The sequence below is a fragment of the Microcaecilia unicolor genome, chromosome 3 (genome assembly GCF_901765095.1).
Source record: "Microcaecilia unicolor chromosome 3, aMicUni1.1, whole genome shotgun sequence".
NCBI lineage: Eukaryota > Metazoa > Chordata > Amphibia > Gymnophiona > Siphonopidae > Microcaecilia > Microcaecilia unicolor.
Genome location: NC_044033.1, coordinates 235,936,110 through 235,954,504, shown reverse-complemented (window position 1 = coordinate 235,954,504; position 18,395 = coordinate 235,936,110). Strand labels below are relative to the sequence as shown.

The following is an 18,395-nucleotide window of genomic DNA, read 5'->3' as shown; positions in this document are numbered from 1 at the left end:
CTAACACTTGTTTAAAAAGAGTTAACGTGTTAAAAAAACTTTTATTAACATAAATGTGTGAAACTTCCAAATACATTTCCTGAATTCATGGAAATAGTTTGCAAATGATGAATTAAAACCTCTGAATTCCCTAACTTTACAATACATTGCTCTTACAGTGCATGACATCAACAATTTAACTGGCTGAAATTAAGAGTTGGCACTGTTAACATAATCCATAGAGGCAAGACCATTATCTATATAGGTAGTAGGACTGAATCTACTGATAGGCTGGTGACCTCACTGACTTTACGTGTTTAGCTTAGGCCAGGGGAATAAATCTGTATCAAGCAGATTTGTTTTAATTATTACAAAAGCCTTGTAGTTAAATGTGGGAAAGATGGGGTGCAGGATGGTAGTAATAGGGATCAGATGTGCAGCTATTCAAGGTGCTGGATTTCCAAGGAAGGAACCCACTAGATTGTCCTGGAGAGATGCCTTGTAATTAGTCACGCTCTAACAGGAATCTCAGATGTATGCAAGGCAGTAAAGACACAATAACTGCAGGGTCGCAGAGAGAGAGGGCAGGGGGGACAAAATTCCCTGGCCTCCAAGGGGGGCCTGGCGCCGGGGTCAGACCACCGGCGCTGCAGTCCCCGGTCTCACCTGCCTGTCCTCGGCTCCGTCGACAGCCCCCCTCTATCTGACACCGGGCCCCCTGCATTAAAATCGGCAGCACCTTAGATCCGTTTGGAAAGGCAGATCACTTCCCTTCAGGCCCTCCCTGTGTCCCGCCCTCTCGGAAACCATAAGTTACATCAGACGAGGGCAGGACACAGTGAGGGGAGGCCCGAAGGAAAGCGAACTGTCTTTCCAAACGAGCTGAGGTGCTGCTGATTTTAATGCAGGGGGCCCAGTGGTGGACGAAGGGAGGCTGTTGACGGAGCCAAGGGCAGGCAGGTGAGACTGTGGACTGCAGCGTCGGTGGCCTGGGAGCGGGGCGGCGGCCTTGCCCGGGCCCAGATTAGTCTCTCGGTGGCCCTGAATAACTGTGCAGAGTGTATGGGCTTTTTTCATCTTTTTATGTTATCTTCACCTGTATTACAATATTGTGTTATACTGTGATCCACAAAAGCATGCCAATCAAATTAATATTTGTCTTTAAGTTAATGAAGACAAAGGATCCATAAGGTTATATTTAAAAGAAACAATCTATATTTCAAGATAAATGAAGCTGTCAAGAGCAGATATCCCTTAAGGATGAACCTCTGAGCATCAGGGCCCAACAGAGACCACATGATATCCTCACAGGCATTGGAGCTCAGCTAGAAATAGAGTGGTCACCTCTCGATATACATTAAATTATGCAAGCTTTTGTTATCCTTTTTGTGTGTATATGCACAGGTCTACTTCACTGCAGTTTAATACTTAATGCTTTCTGCACATCACTCAAATATTTAGTTAGATAGCACCATCAGGAACCATACAGCATCCCACACCATGCCCAGCTGTTACATTTGGAGTGGGAAGAGTGAACGTTATCACAGTAGAAGCTGTTTCACAGCACTAAAAATGGAAGTTCATCTGGTTCTGATTGTGTTGATGCTTTGTGACATCCTGTGGAAGACGGCTGAGTGTCAGTGCACACTTGGAAACTACCGATCAACAGAGCTACGACCAGGCTACCAGAGGGATGGGGACATCATGATTGGGGGACTTGTAACTGTAGAAATCTCTTTTCCATTTCATCTTCCATCCTTCACAACTGTTCCCTCATTTGTTGTATCTAGCTAGTAAGTAGAATTATGGCTCATTTCCTACATTAGTCAGGCTTGTATTTTTTTTTTCGTTAGTCACTGGCATGAACTGCAAATATAACCTGATTACAAGTTACCAATTCTCTTACATTAAGTATGAGTATTTTCCGTTGAAATGTACCCTGGGGAAAAAGGACCTGATAAGAATTTCATCTCTTTATCGATAAATATTTTCCCCATAAAATCATTGTAAAAATACACAACTGGATATGATGTTGTCTCTCTCAATCTCTCATATCTTTAGAGCAGATAAAGTGTATTTTTCCATGTGTGTACTTCTTCCAATGAACAGATTGAAAAGTTTTCAGACAGCTTCAGATCCTGGGTAAACGTATTGTGAAAAGTGACCTCCCCATGTTTTTCCAAAGCATGTTTGCATTTTGTTGCTATTTACTATTGAACTACTTTAAATATCCACTATACTCTCCAAGAAAGAAACAAAAAATCACATCTTTTGTTTTTTGAGGTTCTCCCCTTCTTAATTCCTTTGACAGCCTTTTAAAATTCAGCTTTTCATTCTTTTGAAAATACTACTTGTTTGTACCTTATTCATAGCATATAAGTATGTGAAAACTTGCATTATATCTTCCTTTTGCTCTTCTTCTTATGTCGAGTGTGTCTTTATCTCCTTCAGCCCCTCTGTGTGTGACTTATTCTTCAGACAATACACCATTTTGCTTACTTTTGTATTAATTACCTCCATCCTAAGTCTCCTTTAGTGCAGAAACTTGACAGCACATAACCAGTATATCCCATGAACCTAAAAACACAGTATCTGTGCATTAAGATTTAGGGAAGTTATTCATGTGAACAGAGTATTCAGGCACTGATTTAGTAACCAGAGGGTTTTCCTGTGAACTGTCTGCTATTTTCCACAAAAGTCAAGTAGAGTTACCCATAAAAATAAATTGAATTACAAACTTTTGTATGAAATTTTAAAATAGACTACTTAATTGAAGTTTAGTGGTCTTCTCCCACCTCACCTCATCTTCCTCCTTCTTACCCCTTCCTTTCTCTTCTTCCTCTTATGACCGCCCCCTTCCTTTTTTCTTTCTCCTTGCACTCTGGGACACATCTTCACCTGTGGCTGATGTGAACTTCTAGCTGTTCCATCATGAGTCTGGCTTCTTTTTTTGTTGCTGGGGATTGGGGCTTTCCGGCTGTACTTCCAAGCATGCAATCTCCCCCGATACCACTTCCTCATCCAACCTCCTTTGGTTCCTGTATAATCTTGGGTGAAGAGTTTGTGGGGCTCATTTTCAAAAGAGAAAAATGTCCAAAAAGTGTCACAACGCACCATTTGGATGGATTTTCTTTTCTCTAAATATCCAAATTGGTTTTTACAAAACCTGTTTTGCGGACATCTATCTATGCATTTCATCTGTAGTTTGTCCAAATCACAAGCGGATGTCTAAGAGGTGTTTTAAAATTGGAATTAGGGTGTGCATTATACTTGGATGTTTTATAACCATAATTATAATGGAATAAAACCAAAGCATCTAGGGTGAAATCTTCAACTATTTTGGTTTAGACCTGTTTTTTTAATGAGCAAGACACAAAAATGTGCCCTAAATGACCAGATGACCACTGGGCTCAGGGAGTACCCCTCCCCTTACTACCCTAGAGGTCACTGACCCCCTCCCACTAATAAAAAATATGAATAAAAATAGTACTCACCAGCTTCTATGACAGCCTTAGATAATATAGCAAGGTCCTTCAGAGCAGTATACAGGTCCCAGGAGTAGTGTGGTTGGTGGTGGATGAAGTACACTGTAGACACGTGGCCCAGGCCTTTACCTCTTACTACCTGTTATACTTGTGGTGGAAACTGTGAGCCCTCCAAAACTCACTAGAAACCCACTGTACCCATTATATACATGACCCCTTCACTCATAATGGCTATTGTAGTGGTGTACAGTTGGGAGTAGTGGGTTTCAGGTGGGTTTTTTAAGGCTCAGCAGACAAGGTAAGGGAGCAATGATGTATACCTGGGAGCATTTATATGAAGTCCACTGCAGTGCCCACTGGGGTGCCCAATTGCTTTCCTGCCATATCTGGGGACCAGTTTGCTAAAAATGTTGGCCCCTCCTATATCCCAATGGCATGATTTTGTCAATTTTTAACTTTTTTTTTTTTTTAATTGCCTAAAAAGATAAATGCATAAAGAACAGAACTTTGTTAGAAGCAGTATTTTAGGAAAAAAAGGTAGATGCTTTTCTTTTTTCAAAAATGAGTTTTCTCTTATTTGGAGTTGGTACGTTTAGCTCAAAACATCCAAAGGCTGACTCATATGAACTATCGAAAATGCCCCCCCCCCCCCCATATTGTTGGTTCACATGCATATGTATAGGCAGAGAAAGAGAGGTGCTAGAATCTAGTGAATATGGATGTGTGAATGAGGGTACAATGTGCATTTACTTGCTATGGCCTGATTCATGGCTACAAATAGAAAAAATATTAGAAATACAATTAATTTGTGGTGATCCTGGAGCACGCATGCTTTGGTCTTTGTTATCAAACCAATATTTTATTTTAGTTACATTTGTACTCCGCGCTTTCCCACTCATGGCAGGCTCAATGCGGCTTACATATATAGGCACTTATTTGTACCTGGGGCAATGGAAGGATAAGTGACTTGCCCAGAGTCACAAGGAGCTGTGCCTGAAGTGGGAATTGAATTCAGTTCCTCAGTTTCCCAGGACCAGAGTCCACCACCCTAACCACTAGGCCACTCCTTATCCTAAACCTATTTTACTCTTGTCTAACACTAATGTATGTGTTTCTGTATCTTATAGTTTGATGCTAATTTAATATTAAATTAAATTTATTGTCCTTAAAGTCCTGTACTATTGAACTATTACAACTTCCTGGCCTTTGTGTCTGCGGTGGAGGAGATTAACAACAGCTCGGAGCTCTTACCCAACCTCAAACTGGGATTCCACATTTATAACCCTTATAACAATATATTACTAATGTATACAGCTGCCATGGGCATATTTTCAGGAATGGACACTGGGATCCCAAATTACATCTGCAAAACATCTGGACCACTGGCTGTTATTATTGAAGGTCTTCCAGCTGAGCATTCGAGCCAGTTTTCCAGCCTCTCCAAGATATACCACTATCCACAGGTCAGAGAGCATCTTTGATTGCACTTCATTCACTCTTCTGTAAACCTTCCTTAAAGAACATCAACCTTTAGCAAAAGTAAACCAAATTATTATACTCTCACCCTTAACTGTGACAAATTGTAGAATTTAGATAATGATTCAGAGACAAAAGTTTGCAAAATGAACTACATGGTTCAAACTTTAAGGCCAATGTGATTAATATGTATGATGTATAATTTGAACTCATGAGTATAAAATTATTAATTCTTAGTATAATAAGAAGTCTGAGAGGGAAATTTGTTGCAAGTTTCATTATAACTAACGTAATTTCCTGAATGAAACAAATCAACGTATCAGGTTGCATGATTCTATTTCCTGGAAACAAGGTGAATTGCTGTAACTCAGCAGTTCTGAACCAGTGTGTCGGGCCAGCTCCCAAAGCAACTTTATTATCCTTCCCCCATCCTTCCTGCCATGAATCAAGAGCCTCAACTCTTCTGACCTCAGCTCCTTCCCTCTCTCCCATGACTCCTGCTCCCCTCCTTCACTAGCCCCCTCCACTGATGGTCAATCTTCAGCCCTTTTTCCGGTAACAGAAGTCATAATGAACAGCCTTGGCCAACCCAGAGCCTTTTCTCTGCAGCTGTCCCTGTTCAGTCATATGTAAAGCAACCTTTTACCCTTAAATTGTATAGCAATCTTGATGTACAGAAGTTGGAGAGAATAACAGTGTATTGCCCCTGCCTTGTGAAAAAATTAGTAAACAAAGGATATGTGGAGTTTGAGTTTCTGGAGGAAGGTCCAAGGGTGGGGCTCTTATTTCAGAATTTCATCACTGGCAGCTACAGAGGTCACACAGGGGAAAGTTTCCTTTTACTCAGCAGTGTCCCAGAGAAGGGAAAATGGTAAAACTAGAGAACATGAATTGGGGTTGTAGTCTTAAGGGTTAATGTTAGAAAATTATTTTTCACAGAGAGGGTGGTTGATGACTGGAATGCTATCCCGAGGGAGGTGGTGAAGAAAAAAATGGTGACAGAATTCAAAAAGGCATGGGATGAACACAGAGAATCTTTAGTTAGAAAACTGATGGTATAAAATTCATAACTTAAATAGCTGTATGTGTATGTCAATCGGTTTAAGATGGGCTGGAGAGGTCTTGATAGAAATTCCAGTAATTTGGAATGTAAAAACAGGGCCAGGCAGACTTTACTGTTGATGTACCAAAAATGACAAAGTGGGCTTTGAAGGCAACTTCAGTACTTGGAACCTAAGAACAGGGTTGGGCTGACTTCTATGGTCTGTGTCACAGAAATGCCAAAGAGACAATGATCAAGTATATCACATTCATTTTTTTTTGTATAATCAGGAGTTGATAATGTCATTTTTGGGCAGACTGGATGGACCATTCAGGTCTTTTTCTGTCATCATTAATATGTTAACTATACTACTGGCTTTATCATGTCACCTGTTTTCTCCTCCACTCTTTACAGTAGAATTAGGCTCTAAGTATTTGATATATGAATAAAATGTGATCTTTTCACAATAAAGGTGATGATAAATTCCATCTTTTATTTTCAGCAGATCAGTTACACCTCAGGGAATCTTGTCATGAGCGACGAGGTTGAGTTTCCTTATTTCTACCGAACTGTACCTAGTGATCTGCACCTCTGTGCTGGGATAGTCAAACTATTGACGCATTTTGGTTGGACCTGGGTCGGTATCATTGCATCTAGTGATGAGAACAGCATGAGGGCTGTGCAGATCCTGAGAGAAGGGATTGAGCAGAGTGGAGGTTGCATTGAATTCATAGAAACCTTTAGTCAGTCCAATACTCTGCTGTTTCAAGATATGAAAAATATTTCTGAGATCATCCATAAATCTTCAACTAAAGTGATTATTTTGTATTGTAGTAAAGACTACACAGAGGCTGTAAGTCATACATCGATTTGGGAAGCACCTGGAAAGGTCTGGATCATGACAGCTGAATGGCAATTTGTCTTGCCCTCATACTTTATTGATAGAAAAAATACCTTAGCTTTCACCGTGGGAAAGAAAATTATTCCAAATTTTCACAAATTTGTCCGTGAGGTGAATCCTTCCATGTTTCCAAATGATTCATTCATAGAGATGTGGTGGAGGGACCTATGTAACAACCAGTGCCTGAAAAGCATCCAAAGATCCTGCAGCAATGATGAAACATCTGCCTACATCATACACTGTGACATCATAAACTCTGGGGACAGCTACAATGTATACAATGCTGTGTACAGCTTGGCACATGCATTGCATGACATGATCACTTCTAGATCTGGAGAAAGTGAGAGTTTTTTTGATTTTTTGCCATGGAAGGTAATATCCTATGTCAGAATTCACATAGAAGTGTAACCATTTAAACGTGCTGAGTGTGGTAAAACATTCAGTGGGAGCAAATTTCACAATCTGCAAGAGAATTGATGTAGGGGTCAAACCATTTACATGCACTGAGTTTGATAAAAGCTTCCTGTCACCTTCACACGAAACACTAGAGAATTTAATATGTCAGCGAAACATATTAAATGTACTGAATGTGATATAAGTTTTAGGTTTAAGATATACCTTTTAGGCCACTAGAAGTGTGAAATGGGCCTCATAGAACTAGATTATACACACAGAGTTACCATCATAGCCTCCAGGCCTATTTAACAGCATCAATGGATCCAAACACAAAAAGTATGAAAGCAAGCCTCCAGAATCTAGTTCCATGATTAAACTTGGACAGGCTTTCCAAAGGGAAAAAGGAATGAGTTAAAACCACTTGCATGCGAAGTAATGGAACCAACAGAATATGCAAAGCAGGAATAAAGGCTCTTTAAAGAATCAGATCAGCAAACAAGGAAAAACAAGTGGCAAATAAACCAGTACAGAGGGAAATATAAAGTGTTGCTCTGGATCCCTGTGTGAATCAAGTCCAGAAACGTGAGTGGTTAAGGAGAGGAGATCGGAAACTAAGGAAGAGAGAGTGATAGTTGCAGTCAGTGGTAAAGGGTAAATTGCCCCTCTCCTCAAGTCGCTTCACTGGCTCCCTATCCGTTTTCGCATCCTGTTCAAACTTCTTCTACTAACCTATAAATGTACTCACTCTGCTGCTCCCCAGTATCTCTCCACACTCGTCCTTCCCTACACCCCTTCCCGTGCACTCCGCTCCATGGATAAATCCTTCTTACCATGTTTCCCCGAAAATAAGACACTGTCTTATATTAATTTTTGCCCCCCAAAATGCGCTAGGTCTTATTTTCAGGGGCTGTCTTATTTTTCGTGGAAACATCGGGGTTGGATCGGGGTTGGCCCGCCCGCCCTCCGTCGCTCCCGAACTAACCTTAAACGCCTCCTTTCACCTTCGCAGCAAGCAGCAGCAGGGCAGGCCACTCCTTCCTTCCGTGTCCCGCCCTCGCCTGACGTAACGTCCATGAGGGCGGGGCACGGAAGGAAGGAGAGGTCTGCCCTGCTGCTGCTTGCTGCGAAGGTGAAAGGAGGCGTTTAAGGTTAGTTCCGGGAGCGACGGAGGGTGGGTGGAGGGGGGGGGGCCTGGCGACCTCGGGTGGGGGGGTGGCCCGGGGGCGGCCTTGTCCGGCTCTCAGCGGCCCTGCTTTCAAACAAAAATTTGCTAGGTCTTACTTTCGGGGGAGGCCTTATATCTACCAATTCAGGAAAACCTCTACTAGGTCTTATTTTCAGGGGATGTCTTACTTTCGGGGAAACAGGGTATCTGTTCCCTTCTCCACTACTGCCAACTCCAGACTTCGCGCCTTCTGTCTCGCTGCACCCTACGCCTGGAATAAACTTCCTGATCCCCTACGTCTTGCCCCATCCTTGGCCACCTTTAAATCTAGACTGAAAGCCCACCTCTTTAACATTGCTTTTGACTCGTAACCACTCGCCTCCACCTACCCTCCTCTCCTCCTTCCTGTACACATTAATTGATTTGATTTGCTTACTTTATTTTTTGTCTATTAGATTGTAAGCTCTTTGAGCAGGGACTGTCTTTCTTCTATGTTTGTGCAGCGCTACGTATGCCTTGTAGCGCTATAGAAATGCTAAATAGTAGTAGTAGTAGTTATTGTCAGAAAGAAGATATGCTATATGTTTACACAGTGTGAAAGGGAAGCACGATGCAGTGAAGTCTGTATATTCACATAGATGTTTCAAAAATTGCAAAAAGTAAAGCATAGTTCTTTTATTTTTCAAGCTAGTAAATTGTAGAATTATATACCTGTACAAATTAAATTTGGGTGATTTCTAGCTATATACAATTCCGTAATGGTTTGAAGACTTATCTTTTTATTAAGTATTTGAATGAACAATTTTGTAGGGCTTTCTTGTTTCTACATGTGTGTTTTTGAAATTATGTAACCCGAATAGATTCAATATAGATATTAGTGGGATATAAATACTTTGAATAGAATGAAATAGAGATATTATTTTAGAAATTTAAACAATATAATAATATGGCATTAAATCACCAGTTTGTCTTATGTTTTGCCTGCTCAGTTATCATGTCCCCTACCTCAACGCAAGCGGCATTCGTGGGCTGCGGGGGGTCCCATCGACACGCACACTTGACTGGCACTACCCTGAGCCATCTGTGTGTAGTCCTTCTCTGGGTTTGTTCAGAGAGTGGTGGTTGCAGGCTCCTTAATTGTTTTGCTTCCATGCACCTGTGTCTGCTCTCTCTGTGCCTGGCTTTCAGGCTCCTTGATTACTTTGCTTCCATGCACCTGGGTCTGCTCTCCTATTGGTCTTCCGGTTCCTCCTCCCCCTGCTCTTGTCCTATGGCTGTGCTCCTTCTCCCTGCTGGTTCCTGCTGATGTCAGACGCCAGCACTTTATTAGCGGAGCTCTTCCTGGACTCCATACATTGGCTTAAACTTTGGTATGTGTTACTTGCTCTATAGTTTGCTTCTTATCTACTTGTCCATTGTTGCTGACTTTGCCTGTACCTGGATTACTCTCTTGCCTGTTGTTTGCCTATTGACATTGCCTGTTCCTGGATTACTCCCCTGCCTGCTGCCTGCCTATTGACTTTGCCAGTACCTGGTTCACTCTCTTGCCTGCTGCCTGCCTGGCCGATACATTCACCATCCCGCTTCCAGCTCCGTCTCGTAAGTCCTGCAGGCCGCCCGCACCTAGGGGTTCAACCTCTGGGGAATGGCGGTCAGCGCAGGTGAAACCCGGGGTTGTCTGGCCACCAAGAAGAACCTTGTCCAAGTACCGGGCTCAACAGCGCTCTACTTGGTACAAGAACTCACAAATCTGACATCAGTGATGTTAAGTTGAAGGACTATGTGTGCATGATCTGATAGTGGAATACTTTCAATACTGGAGTGGCATGTTTTATCTAAAAAGGAGCTGGATATAAAAAAATAATCTATTCTGGAATATGAATTGTATGGTAGGGAATAAAATGGGTAATATCTCAAATTATTATGCATAAGGTGCCAAGCATCTTGTTCATGCAGCTGTATCATTACATCACATAGAGGTGACCAAGCCTTAGATTATTTTGAAAGGATAAACAGATTTTCTATTCATCTCAGGATTCTGAATTAAATTAAAATTTCCCCCTAGTCACTTCCATTAGATATTACATCAACAGCCGTGTGAAAGAAATCAGGAATATCAGAATTAGGAGCATGTATGTGTTAAGGAATTGTAGCTTATGAGCCCCTGTACCCAGCGAAGCACAGATGAGACAACTCAGACCTGAGCTCCGCAACATGGCCGGACAATACTGAGAGTTCACCTGGAGTGACCCCTTCCCCTGGGGGTTGAGCCCCCAGGCCCCAGGGTCGAGAGGACTTCGAGATTCCAACCGAGAGAAGAGGCACGCCAAAAGTAAGGTCGGAAGTCAGGCAAAGGTCCAGGCAGGCAGCAGACAAAAGAGATGGTCAGGATACAGGCAAAGGTCCAGGCAGGCAGCAAACAAAGAGATGGTCAGGATTCAGGCAATGGTCGAGGCAGGCAGCAAACAAAGAGATGGTCAGGATTCAGGCAATGGTCGAGGCAGGCAGCAAACAAAGAGATGGTCAGGATTCAGGCAATGGTCGAGGCAGGCAGCAAACAAAGAGATGGTCAGGATTCAGGCAATGGTCCAGGCAGGCAGCAAACAAAGAGATGGTCCGGATACAGGCAATGGTCAAACCACTAGACACAGGAACACCGGAAACACCACGAACTCCACCGAAGTTGAAGCCAAAGCAAAATGCTGACTGTGTTCTGCTCTTAAGTAGGCCTCTCATCAGAGGATCTCTGCCACAGCTGTCAGGCGAGGACTCTCATTGGGCACATCCCATAAGGATGGCTGCCTCTCAGGAACAGATACAAATGAACTTCAAAAGATGGCTGCCACTCAGAAACAGATACAGGTGAACCTTCCAAGATGTCTGCCCCTCAGATGAACCTCCTAAGATGGCCGCCGCCAGGAGTAGCAAGGTAGGAGTGTAACAGTACCCCTTCCGGAAGACCCCCTCCTCACCGGCCCGGTCCAGGTTTAGCAGGATATCAGGTATGGAATTCCCTCACCAGCTCAGGAGCATGGACATTCTTAGCCGGTTCCCATGAGTTGTCTTCTGGTCCGATGGATCCAGGAGAATAGATACAAAAGCTGTCTCCCCCGATGTTTAGAGTCTAGTATCTCCTCCACCTCGTATTCAGGATCGGGCTCTGCTTCAGGAATCGCCTCCTTCCTACGGTCCGGGTGTCATCTGGAGGAGAGGAAAGGTTTTAAGAGAGGCACATGAAAGGCAACATGTATCTTAAGGTTTCGGGGTAACTAGAGTCAGTAGGTGATGTACCCTACTCGGGACAAAACCGAGAATGGCCCAATGAATCTGGGAGCAAATTTGAAGGATGGCAACCGAAGCCTCAGATGTCTAGTGCTAAGCCATACCTTCTGCCGTGGCTGGAAAATAGGAGCCGCTCGTCTCCTCTAGTCAAAAGACCGTTTCGCCCGAACTGCGGCTTGCTGCAGATGCTCCTGGACGTCTCTCCACATGCTCTGAAAAGTAGCAAGAGTCAGCTGAAGTTGCAGAAGCACTTGAGTGACAGGAACAGGTGAAGGCAAATGTGGATGACATCCAAAAACAAAAAAAAATGGAGAGGTCTGAGAGGCGGAATGAACACTATTATTATAAGTGAATTTGGCCTAGGGCAGTAGAGAAGCCCAGTCATCTTGGCGATGATTAGTGTAGGCTCGCAAAAATGTTTTGAGGGTCTGGTTCACCCTTTCTGCCATCCCGTTAGTTTGTGGATGGTACGCTGATGAGAATAGTGTCGTGATACCAAAGGCAGTGCAAAGAGCTCTCCAAAATCGGGATGTGAACTGAGAACCCCTGTCGCTAATAATCCGCTGGGGTAATCCATGCAGGCGGAAGATGTGACAGATGAAACTGGTAGCAAGGGTGGAAGCCGTGGGTAGCGCTTTCATGGGTACAAAATAGGCCATCCGGGAGAATCGGTCGATTACCACCCAGATGATCGTGTTTCCCTGGGAAGCTGGCAGGTCAGTGATAAAATCCATCGATATCTCTTGCCACGACTGCTGGGGTATGGGTAGAGGCTGCAGCTGCCCCCAAGGTCTTCCATGGGACGATTTACTCCGGGCACAAACGGGACAGGTGGAAACAAATTGCTGAATGTCTTGTGCCATCCGTGGCCACCAGTAAGAACGGGAGATAAGATGGTAGGTCTTCTGGAAACCGAAGTGGCCGGTGAAGGTCGATGAATGTCCCCATTGGAGTACCTTCCTTCGAAGCCGAGGATGTACTGTGATCTTGTGTAAGGTGGAAACACCAAGGGCGGCTGGAATGCAAGCTGGGTTTAGCATAGGATGAGGCTCCTCTGGTTCTCCAGGTGCCTCAAATACCCGGAAGAGGGTGTCCTCCTGCATATTCTTCTCTGCTGGTCGAAACACCAGTCGGAAATCAAAATGCGTGAAGAAAAGGGACCATCGAGCCTGGCGTGGATTCAGTCTCTTCGCGTCCTGTAGATATAATAAATTCTTGTGGTCCGTCATGATGGTGATGGGATGTGCGGCTCCCTCTAGCAGATAACGCCACTCCTGGAGGGCCCACTTGAATACAAGCAATTCTCGATCTCCTATAGTATAATTCTTCTCGGTAGGGGAGAACTTACGGGAAAAGAAGAAACATGGATGCCTCTTGCCAGATTCACCGGTCTGGAACAGCACTGCCCCGGCCCCCAAAGAAGAGGCGTCCACTTCCACCAGAAAAGGTTTAGCCGGATCAGGACTCTGAAGTATTGGAGCAACCAGAAAGGCCTCCTTCAACGTGGAGAATGCAGTCAAAGCTTCTTGAATCCCCCTCCGAAGGGACACCACCTTGTAGAGGTGGAGGGGCTTCAGTGTTTCAATGACTCAGAAGGCTATGCTGTAGGGTTACCCATATCAGACAGGCCTCTGAGGAGAAACCAGACAAAGAGTGTCCCAAAATGGAGGATCCAAGATGGCGTTGAGGGAGGACGTACGTTAGTTGAGTTCCCGTTTTACACCAGAATACCTGAAGAAGTAGGCGCACTCCCCAGAGAATGGGGAAGAGAAAAGGTAAAGCCATGGTGTTGTCCTCCTCGAACACAGCTGGGGTTCCCACCACTTCTCAGTCTACTTTGGAGAGATTCGGGGTCATAATGTTGGGGATATCGGTTCCTGCTTCGGGGAACAGCAAGGCTTTATCGCCGAATCTCAGTGGAGAGGGAGTGACTTTGAGTCCCCCTGTTGGCACGACCCCTCCAAGACCTGGAAACAATAACGCTTCGCTATGGAGGTCAACAGTGGAAATGCCCGAAGTGGGTCAGGATTTTCACGCGACCCGAGGAGGTCCTGGCGCAGCATCGACTCCGGATAATAAACCAACGGGGGGATTGGAGAGTGAGTTCTCCCTCCCCCCTGAAGATATCTGGAGCGGTTTCTGTGGAGAAATTGGACTTGGTGAAGCCAAAAAATGTCACAATGGACGTATTATGAGAAGCGCTGCAGAGTGTGAATAACTTTCTTCTTCAGATGTAAAACATTTTTCAGGAATAAACATGTGAATTAAAGAATTTATATCAATACTTATCTAGCAAAGTGGAAGTCCAAGATAAAAAAATAGAGACTTTGACTATGGAATTTTTTCCTTTATTGAACTGTTGAAGAAATATTTCTCTGATAATTTGCAAACATTTTCTGATAGTCACCCTCCGGTGTCTAAAGCGATTTATATTTCCCCTAAATAATCTTCTATATCAGAGAAAAGAGATGTGAACTTAACTGATATTTTGGAAAAGCTACATTACTAGTGACTTTCGCTTTTGATTTAGATAGGAATAATGTTTTGAAATTGTATTTCCGACACATGGTTGATAGTTTTTTGGGTTCAAAGATAAATATATTTCCTGACTTATCAGGGGAATCGCAGACTAGGAGGTGTGAACTTTTGGCTTTTAAGCCAAAGATCATTGCCCTAAGTGGGACCTTCCTAGTGCGATTCCCTTGTAAGTGTTCTATTTCTTTGAATTTTATTAATTACTTATTTGTTGAACCTAAGAAATTACAAGAGTTTGTGGAGTTGAAAGAACAGATGAAGAACCCTCTGCAGCAACTTCCTTTAGTTACCACTGTACCGGCTGCAATTACCAATTAACCTTCCTCCCTCAGAAAATGTGAATTGTAAGATTAACCATTTTGAGTTTTTCTTATTTTCTTTGAGATTGTTTTCCTGATCTTGGATCTCCCAGTTGTGGACGATTATATAACATATATTGGTGGGAGAAAATGTTTTCTTTTTTAATATCAATTTCTGGTTTCCCTTACATTTATGTGATAAATGTGAATGTAATTACGTAAAATGATTTTAAAAAAAGGCTTCTTGAGTCCAATTTCTCACATCCGCTCCCTTCTTGGTAAGGGCCGTTAAGGGTAGTTAAGGGTGCGGTGATCAGACAGTAATTCAGAATGAATTGCCGGTAGTAGTTTGAAAACCCCAGGAATTTTTGTAGAGCACAGAGTCCCTGGGGTACCGGCCAGTTCCGAATGGCTTGGAGCTTCACCGGATCTAGCCGCAGTCCCTGTCCAGAGATGATATAACCCAAGAAGGGAATCTCGTGCTGGTGGAAGACGCACTTCTCCAGTTTTGCGAATAACCTGTGCTCCCGAAGCCGCTGGAGAACGGTGCGAACATGTGAAGGATGATCCTGATTGGACTGAGAGAAGATCAAGATGTCGTCCAGGTAGAAAATGACCGTCTTGTAGAGGAGGTCCTGAAAGATAAAGTTCGCAAAGTTTTGGAACACCGCTGGGGTGTTACATAAGCCGAATGGCATCATTAGATACTCGGTGCCCCTCATGCGTGTTAAAAGCGGTCTTACATCCTTGCTAGCGGTGTTTCAGGAGACAGAGAGATACGGGCAGGTCTCAGGGTTTAAAATCAATGTTACTAAGACTGAGGCAATGGCATTGGGGCTGCCGGATGCAGATTATTGTCGGTGTAGACAACTGTATCCTCTAACTTGGGTGACTGAGAGTATAAAATACTTGGGGGTCTACATTACTAGTAATCTTGAAAGGTTGAGCGAAGCTAACTATGTTCCATTGCTGACGATGATTAGGAACCATCTGGAGCATTGGGAACCCTTGTCCTTATTCTGGTTTGGTCAGATAGCCACTGTTAAAATGAATATCCTTCCTTGCTTACTCTATTTCAAGCTATACCTCTACCAATTAAGGGACAGTTGCTCCAGTCATTGCAGGATAGACTGCATACATTTATTTGGAGGGGAGGTAGACCAAGACTCCCACGTGCCGTTATGTATAGGGCCCGTAGGGCTAAGGGCGGGTTGGGCGTTCCTAAATTAGACAAATTATTTGGCTGCACAAGCCAGAGCTGCTGTAGAGTGGTTTCAGGAGCCAGCTCATAAGCTATGGGTACAGATGGAGCAAAGCTTGATTCGCAGTCCATTGAAGTTGGGACACTTGATTTGGTTGGCCCCTGGGCGTCGTTATCTGGGTAACCATTTGCCCCCTATTATTCAGCATACATTTACATGTTGGGATAAATTGGAACGCACAAAGGGTTTTTACAACTCCCGCCTATCCCCTATAGCATACCACTCTGCATTTCAGCCATGCTGTGTCCCTTCAGCTTTCACTCGCTGGCGGCGACAAGGTTTAGATCTATGGGGTCAATTGGTGGAGGGTAATGGATTTGCTTCTTTTGCTGAGCTGGCAGATACCTTTAGACTGCCGTGCAGGGACCAAAATGCTTATCACCAACTTATACATTTTCTTCACTCACCTGGGATTAGGGAGAGGCTGTTTGGAGATGTGACCTTTTTAGAAGAAATCTGTGTTAGAAATTTAGGATCTAGGGGGTTGATCACCTTGCTGTATGGCCATCTAAGGGACCGTGTACCTGAGGTCTGTCCTTACCGTACTAGATGGGAAAAGGAACTGGGTGTGAGTTATGAGGAGGCAGAGTGGCAGAGAATGGAGAGGGCAACTGTTAATAGTTCCCCAGCGGTCAATATTCAAGAGAACTGTACCAAAGTCTTGTATCAGTGGTACCTTACCCCGGCCTGTTTGAGCCACATGTTTGTGGGGGTTTCTTCCCTATGTTGGTGAAATTGCGGTCAAAAGGGTACCCATGGCCATATTTGGAAGGTGAAGGCCTACTGGAGGGTGATTCAGGGGCGAGTACAGCTGTGGGTGGGTGGGCTCCCCTATTCCTTGGGATCTGGCCATGTTCTTGTTTAATAGGCCTGTCCCGGGGGTGATGGGTGGGAGTCGGGTCTTGGCTTAGCACTGCTTTAGTGCTGGTCGGGTGGTGATTGCTCGTTCTTGGAAGCAAACTGGGTGTCCCTCAGTGGGTAAATGGAGGAGTCTTCTGGACTATATTGCTGAGAGGGAGAGGTTACTGGCTAGAGAGCGGAACACTATGGCTAAGTGGAAACAGATATGGGCTCCCTTGGGTATCTCATAAGGTGGTACTAGGTGATATGAGAGACAGGGTGATTAATGGTGTCCCTGGGAAGATGGGTATGGAGGGGTGGGGGTGGGGGTTTATGGGAAGCTATTTTTGTTTTTGTATGAATAATTCTGTTATAAAAAGTTAAAATACAACTGGGAAAGGTTAAATACTGAGAAGGGGTTCTGTGCTGCGGGGCCCTTCTGAGAGATGACTTTGTCTATATTATATTATATTTATTGCATTTATATCCCACATTTTCCCACCTATTTGCGGGCTCAGTGTGGCTTACAATACATTATGAATGATGGAAATACAATGTGTTACAGTACGATTATGGGTTACATTATAAAGAGTCATGGGAAGACAAAGTCAAGTCAAAACAACATTTAGAGCGTATAAACAGTAGAATGTCACAATGGGGAAAAGATAGGGCGATAGAACAATATCACGAAAACCTTAGGGTATAGCAATTTTTTATGTGGGTGGAGTGTTAATTGTAGTGAAAATACGGGTAAGAGAATTCAGAAGAGAGTATGTTGGTGTATTTCTGTTAGTGTGTGTGGACTTCATGTGTTTTGATCCTTGCAGTAAATTTTCTCAAAGAGATAAGTCTTTAATCGTTTGCGGAAGTCCGTTAGTTCGTGGATCGTTTTCAGGTTGCGTGGTAGTGTATTCCAGAGTTGTGTGCTCATATAGGAGAAGGTTGACGCATGCAGTCCTTTGTATTTTATGCCTTTGCAGTTAGGGAAGTGGAGATTGAGGAAAGTTCAGGATGATCTTTTAGTGTTTCTGGGTGGCAGGTCTATTAAGTCAGACATGTATGCAGGGGCTTCACCGTGGATGATCTTGTGGACTAAGGTGCATACTTTAAAGGTGATACGTTCCTTGAGTGGGAGCCAGTGTAGTTTCTCAAGTAAGGGTTTTGCACTTTCGTATTTTGGTTTTCCGAAGATGAGTCTGGCTGCTGTATTCTGGGCTGTTTGAAGTTTCCTCAGTATTTGTTCTTTGCAGCCTGCGTATAATGAGTTACATCAGATGACTGAGTACGAGTGATTGCACTAGGTTATGGAAGACGGATCTCGGAAAGAATGGTCTTATTCTTTTCAGTTTCCACATGGAGTAGAACATCTTTTTGGTTGTGTTGTTTGCATGAGTCTCAAGTGTTAGGTGGTGGTCGATAGTGACTCCAAGGATTTTTAAAGTTTCGGAGATTGGCAGTTGTAGTTTAGGTGTATTAATAGCGGTAAATTTATTCGTGTTGTATTGGGAGGTAAGTATGAGGCATTGAGTTTTTTCTGCATTCAGTTTCAGTCGGAATGCATCTGCCCAGGTATTCATGATGTGTAGACTTTGGTTGACTTCGTTGGAGATTTCGTTAATGTCTTGTTTGAAAGGAATATATATCGTTACATCATCTGCGTATATGTAAGGGTGAAGGTTTTATGATTTGATAGTAATTTTTCCAAGGGGATAATCATTAGGTTGAAGATAGTT

General features: G+C 43.6%; 1 protein-coding gene across 1 annotated transcript in view; it reads left to right on the top strand.

Moving 5' to 3' along the window:
- The first annotated feature begins 1,479 nt into the window (after positions 1 to 1,479).
- The window catches only part of LOC115464452 (extracellular calcium-sensing receptor-like), a 67,054-nt gene continuing 50,138 nt past the window's right edge, over positions 1,480 to 18,395 (top strand). The window contains exons 1-4 of the mRNA XM_030194832.1: positions 1,480 to 1,772; positions 4,636 to 4,927; positions 6,488 to 7,255; positions 11,172 to 11,306. Of these exons, the coding sequence (XP_030050692.1) occupies positions 1,480 to 1,772; positions 4,636 to 4,927; positions 6,488 to 7,255; positions 11,172 to 11,306 (1,488 nt within the window). The remainder of the gene's footprint in view (positions 1,773 to 4,635; positions 4,928 to 6,487; positions 7,256 to 11,171; positions 11,307 to 18,395) is intronic.